Here is a 6,200-nt window from a genome sequence, read left to right as displayed (position 1 = left end):
AAGAAAACACAATGCATTCAGAGCCGGGGGGTTAAAACTTTTTAAATTTGAAGATCTTTTATGTGTAATAAAAGGTCTTTTATGTGAAATATCTTATCCAGGTCATTACTACATAAAAAATAACATGGATTTTGTATAATCCCTCATATTTTGGTAAAATAATTAACATTTTGCAGATTCTGGAAGGTGTATGTAAACTTTTGACTTCAACTGTAATTTAAAAAAAAATATGTATTGAATTATACTTGGGTTGATAGTGATTGTGAGTTTTATGATGACTTTTCTAGGTACGACAAGAGAGAGTCTGCAAACCAACCAAGTCCTGATCATCTCCATATTCTGTTTTTCAATGTTGGACATTCCTGATGACTACAAACTGGAGCAGTTATAAAAACTTCAACTTCATCAGTTATGTTCAACTTCAACATCAGCTGCACAAATCAATTTCAGTCAAGTTTTTGACACTTAAAATATGTGCAAATGTAATTACACAATATCTGTTCTGTGTTACTGATTGCATATTGGCTTTGTTTTAAATGGCTGACAAGGAGATCAGGTGAGTTTTATTTAGAAGGAAATGGCTAATACTCACTGTAAACATATAGTTGATACACTTCCAGTCAAAGGTTTTTCAGAAAAATCCTTCAGATCCCACAGATTCTTTGGTTTTTCAGCATCATTGTGTATTTGAACCCTTTCCAGCAGTGACTGTATGATTTTGAGATCCATATTTTCACACTGAGGACAACTGAGAGACTCATATGCAAATATTACAGAAGGTTCAAACACTCACTGATGCTCCAGAAGAAAACACAATGCATTCAGAGCCGGGGGGTTAAAACTTTTTAAATTTGGGTAAATTTACCTTATTTTGTCTTCTGGAAAACTTGTAAGTATCTTCTGTAGCTTCTGAAGGGCAATACTAAGTGAAAGAAATTATATATAGGCAAAATAAAAAAAAAGGACACATCTCCATTCCGTTCAAAAGTTTTCACCCTTGGCCCTTAATGCATCGTGTTTCCTGCTGAATCATCAGTGAGTGTTTGAACCCTCTGTAATAGTTGCATATGACTCCCTCAGTTGTCCTCAGTGTGAATAAATGGTTCTCAAAATCATACAGTCAGTGATGGAAAGGATACTTTGATGAATAGAAAGATTCAAAGATCAGCATTTATATGAAGTAAAAGCTTTTGTAACATTAAACACTATAACATTCAAAAGCTAAGAGTTAGTATCATTTAATGTGATTTCTGTACACTACAATAATATGTAATGTTATTTCAGCCTGCCAGCTAAACTCATCAATGGAGGCATTGCCGGATTAATTGGTGTCACTTGCGTGTTTCCGATTGATCTGGCGAAAACCCGCCTCCAAAACCAGCAAAATGGATCTCGCATCTACACTAGCATGTATGTTTCATGTTCCCCTATCAGTCGAATCACTTCGACGTTACATTGGGATCTCGCTTGAGAGACCGATCATCTCTGAGCCTTATTAAAAAAGGCCAATTGAAAATTGGCGAGTGGACGTGCCCGCGCACCACTCAAACAGACTTTCGCTTTCAGAGCCTTCATGCTCAAGCCTTTCGACTTCTTCTAGACAAAGAAGACTTCACGTTCCTGCTGCTGCTCTTCTCTGCTGGTGTGCGCCGATCAAATAAGAGACAATCTTACTGAAAGAGTGAATTTCTCGGCGCCGCCAGCGGGGTCCTGCGGGCGGCCGTTTTCACGGCCACAAAAAGCCTCCTGCTCTCCAGCGAGCAAGCCCCATTGAGTGCACAGTGGTGCCGCGTTTTCCTCCCTGGGCAGACCGGGACTAAAAGAGCAATTTCTCACGGCCGTGTGAAGATGTTCTTTTCAGAATGGCTTTCCGGCCATGCGCTTCTGGGTGCGGCAGTTACCTCACCTCTCTGGACGGACATGAAAGCTGCTTCACAAGTCTGGGCCTCGAACATGCTTAAGCAGCTTTCACGGATGGTTCGTGCGTTCACTGTGAACGCATGACCATGGGTATGTTGAAGACTCGCCGCTCGCTCGCTCGAGGGGGATTTACAAGTCACGGGGCCGAATGTACCGCCGGCCCCAAAGGCCCTGCGGTCTTCCGCCCGTCAGCATACCCCCGTCGAGATGCCAGAGCAGTACGCCTCCCCGCCATTCGGGCTGGGCGTCTCCTTTGGCGCTCCACAGGAGGAAGAGATGTCGGTCGCTGCATCAGAGGGAGAGTCAGGGAGTGAGGACGCTCTTCCAGCGGCGCAGCGCCCCTCCGTGGTTGCTGCTCCGTCGGAAATAGACTCCGAGCTCTCGGCTATGCTCCTCCGAGCCGCCAGGGGGATCGGCCTGGAGGTTACTCCATCGCCTGCGGCCGATCCTTCTCGGCTGGACGACTGCTTCCTGGGGAGGTGCCATTCTTCCCGGTGGTGCATGAGGAGCTGGTTAAGACCTGGCGGGCACCTTTTTCATCTCGCCCGCTGCCCAGCTCCTCTCCCCTCACCACCCTTGATGGCGGGGCGGCCAGGGAATTTGTGTCGGTTCCCCAGATTGAGCGCGCTGTGGCGGTGCATCTTTGCCCGCCTGGCGCCGCCACCTGCCGGGACCGGCCGCATCTCCCCTCCAAGGCCTGCGAGCGCTCGTCCGTCCTTGCGGGCCGCGCTTTTCACGCCGCGGGCCAGGCCGCCTCAGCCCTGCATGCGATGGCAACCCTGCAGGTCTACCAGGCCAAGGGGTTGAAACAGCTGCACAAGGGTGGTTCTGACCAAGGCGTGATGCAGGAACTCCGCGCTGCCACCGACTTCGCCCTTCGAGCGACGAAGGTCGCGGCGCGGGCCCTTGGTCAGGTGATGTCCACGGCTGTGGTCCAGGAGCGACACCTATGGCTCACTCTGGCCCAGATGGCAGACGCCGACAAAGCACACTTTTTTTGTCCCTTGCGGCAGTCCCTCCCTGTAAGGGCACGGATAAGTGACACTGTACACATCTCCGGCCTTCTACAGGCCGTGATAGAAACTATCTCTCAGTACCGAGCTCCCTTGACCAGGCAGGCTTACGCACTGAGATGAGGTCTATTTGCTGGCATTTCTCTCGCTGAGAGGACCCACAGAGATACACGATTGCAGTAGTGCTTCCTTTCCTGCAGGAGAGTTGGAGCGCAGGCTGTCCCCTCGACTCTCCGAAGATATGCCGCTGCTTTCGCCGCATATCACATGCAGTAGATGGAGCAAAGTAGGTAAGCATCCACTGGTCGTGAGGTTTCGCAGAGGTGCCCAGACCGCACCTCATACCCTCTTGGGACCTCCCCGTCGCCATCAGGGCCGCGGGACGCTCCAATTGAGCCACTGGCCTCAGTCGAGCTAGAATTCCTGTCATTTAGACAGCGCTCCTGACTGCCCTGGCTTTCATCAAGAGGGTAGGAGACCTACAAGCTTTCTCTGTCAGCGAAGCGTGTCTAGAAATTCGGGCCCGGCGCTCTCACGTTACAACCTGAGACCCTGGCCCGGTTATTGTGCCCAAGGTTCCCACCACGCCTTTCCGCGATCAGGTGGTGAACCCTGCAAGCTCTGCCCTGGAGGAGGCAGACCCAGCCTTGCGTTGTTGTGTCCATAAATGTGTGAAAATAGAATCACTCAGCCCTTCAGGCACACCGAGCAGCTCTTCTGCTTCGGGGTTCAGCAGAAAGGGAATGCTGTCCCCAAACTGAGGTTGGCTCATTGGGTGGTAGATGCCATCTCCCTGTTATACTCAGGGACAGCCATGATCCTTGGCTCATGGCACCTCACTAGCAGATGTCTGAGAGCTGCGCGCTGGGCGACACCTAATACCTTCGCTAGGTTCTACAACCTTGCGTAGAGGCCGTTCTGGTGTCGTTTTGCTGTGCCATTCCCACGTGGATCCATGCGCTATTTCCCAGAATGTTCCCTCCGGCGAACCCTGGGTCCTCCTGCCCCGCAGTCAGGGCTAGGCGCGGAGTAGTCCTGCACTGTGATCCTGCCTGCAGGTTGTGGCTATACTTTTCATTATTCCAGTGGAAGATTCCGCTGTTTCCCTCGTGTATCCCTAAAAGCCTTTATGGATATATTGAATTATTCTCAATTCCACATGTAAAAATTTCATGTGCTCCGCCCCCCAACCCATGCTTCAGTACAACTGGCATCCCTGGAAAGGCCCCCTTATTGGGCCTCAGGGCATTGGGAAGGTTACGTTACACTTCGCCTGCCGGCACGTATACTTATCAGCACGTGAAGTTGTGCGTAACGCGGTGCCAGGGTCGTGGCCTGTTCCATGGGTCAGTTCCCAATGTAACGTCGAAGTGATTCGACTGAAGGGGGAACGTCTAGGTTACGAAGGTAACCCTCGTTCCCTGAAGGAGGGAACGGAGACGGTACATTCCCCTGCCACGCCCCTGGCGTCGCGCTGACGCCGGCTTGATCGGCTCTTCAGCGAAAACCTGTTTGAGTGGTGCGCGCCGCCATCTTATATACCCGTATGTACAATTGGCCTTTTTTAATAAGGCTCAGAGATGATCGGTCTCTCAAGCGAACGAGGAACGAGGGTTACCTTCGTAACCTAGATGTTCTTTTTAATTGTGTGAGCAGATGAATCCTTGCACTTGTGTTCATGTATATTTATGTTTGTGGATGTGTTTCATTCACAGGTCTGATTGTCTGATAAAAACCATCCGATCAGAAGGATTCTGTGGGATGTACAGAGGTGATGTGCTGTTTCACAATGTGTATGTTGGTTTAGATCAATCGGAATTCTTCATGCTTGGAAAAACTCCATTATCTATTCCCTTTTCTTCTTGATATCCCTCCTTCACACTTTCATTTCTAGGAGCTGCGGTTAATCTGACTCTGGTTACTCCCGAAAAGGCCATCAAACTGGCTGCCAATGATTTCTTCAGACATCAGCTCTCCAAGGATGGGTGAGAATAAAAACACTGTCAATGTCTTACACAAGTACATAGGGGAAAACTATGGGGTTATTTTTGTTTCTTTATTATTCAAACAAACATACTGTGTTTGAGAGTAAAACTAATTATTTTGTAATTAAAAAATAAAAGTTTGCAAAAAAAGTCTTCTTAAATCTCAAAAATAAAGCAACTGATAACAAAATTATTTGCAGTGCGTGTAAATTTTTTTCCAATCTTTATTTTTCTTTGTGCACTTCAAACGCTTTTCATCGCGAAACCACAAAAGTTGCTCTCTTTTCTGCTGTCTTTTTTTGCGGGTCTAAATTTTTTGTTTGCGAGTTGAAAAGTTTTGCTTGCAAGTAAAGATGAATCTCAGTGGGCGGTCTCTACCTACCAGGATGAAAGGCCTTTTTCTATTGGTCACTCTCGATTGAAGTGACCACGCCCACTACGTTTCCCCGGCCGCTGCTGCCGCAGTCAGTCTGACTGAGGAGCCAGTGAGTGAGGTTCTATCAGCCATGGCGAACAAAAGGGTGTTTACTGAGGAAGATAACTAATTTAACGTCTTAAACTGAGTGACAAGTGAATTTATGTAGGCTCTCTTCTCATGCTCACCCATTTAAATACGTGACATTAGCTAAGCTCGCCTGTAGTTCGGTGATACCGTTGAATAGGTTTAATTAGCCAGTGTAGCTAACGTTAGCTGCCAGAGCCCCCAATAGTAAAGCGTCAGGCCATTATTTTAATATTTTAGATTAGCGAGAAAGGTCCTGGCAAATCGCTAGGTTGGGTCCTCACAGATGAAAAAAGAAAAGGGTGTTTTGGAGCGTCTGATGCCCATATGTACATAAACACCACTAATCCTGGCAAACGTATTCAAAACACGTGAGCATTCATTATAAAACACTCGCTGAATATAACTACGTGAATATACTGAACTGTGTTCAAGTAGAAATATGATGTATTGTAGTGCATATACAGTGCGTTTGCGCATCAGTAATAACGGACACTTGTACGGCGTGCGTTACTTCATGTTACAACTCAGAGGCACGTAACTTAAAGTCACGTTAGTAGAGTTTTGATAGTAGATGATGATTGTAATCAAGGTAAAGACCACCATGACCACCAGCAGGAGTCGTGCAGTAGCGGTATCAACATTAAGTGACATGGCATCCGACGCACGGAAGCTGCGGCAGCAGTGACCGTGACACGGTCCATCTGCAAATGTCACAAGTGTCACTGGCACTGAGCAGTGGCATGTGCCAGTGGCTCCAGTGCGTCAGATGCCATGTCA

General features: G+C 47.8%; 1 protein-coding gene across 1 annotated transcript in view; it reads left to right on the top strand.

The window, feature by feature from the left end:
* Positions 1 to 536: 536 nt before the first annotated feature.
* slc25a22b (solute carrier family 25 member 22b) overlaps positions 537 to 6,200 on the top strand; it is a 15,920-nt gene continuing 10,256 nt past the window's right edge. The window contains exons 1-4 of the mRNA XM_073837383.1: positions 537 to 556; positions 1,285 to 1,410; positions 4,649 to 4,704; positions 4,828 to 4,918. Coding sequence (XP_073693484.1) covers positions 537 to 556; positions 1,285 to 1,410; positions 4,649 to 4,704; positions 4,828 to 4,918 — 293 coding nt within the window. The remainder of the gene's footprint in view (positions 557 to 1,284; positions 1,411 to 4,648; positions 4,705 to 4,827; positions 4,919 to 6,200) is intronic.

Source organism: Garra rufa, chromosome 3 (genome assembly GCF_049309525.1).
Source record: "Garra rufa chromosome 3, GarRuf1.0, whole genome shotgun sequence".
NCBI classification, from domain to species: Eukaryota; Metazoa; Chordata; class Actinopteri; order Cypriniformes; family Cyprinidae; genus Garra; species Garra rufa.
Note: the sequence above shows the minus strand (reverse complement) of the source record. Positions and strands in the feature narration are given on the sequence as shown.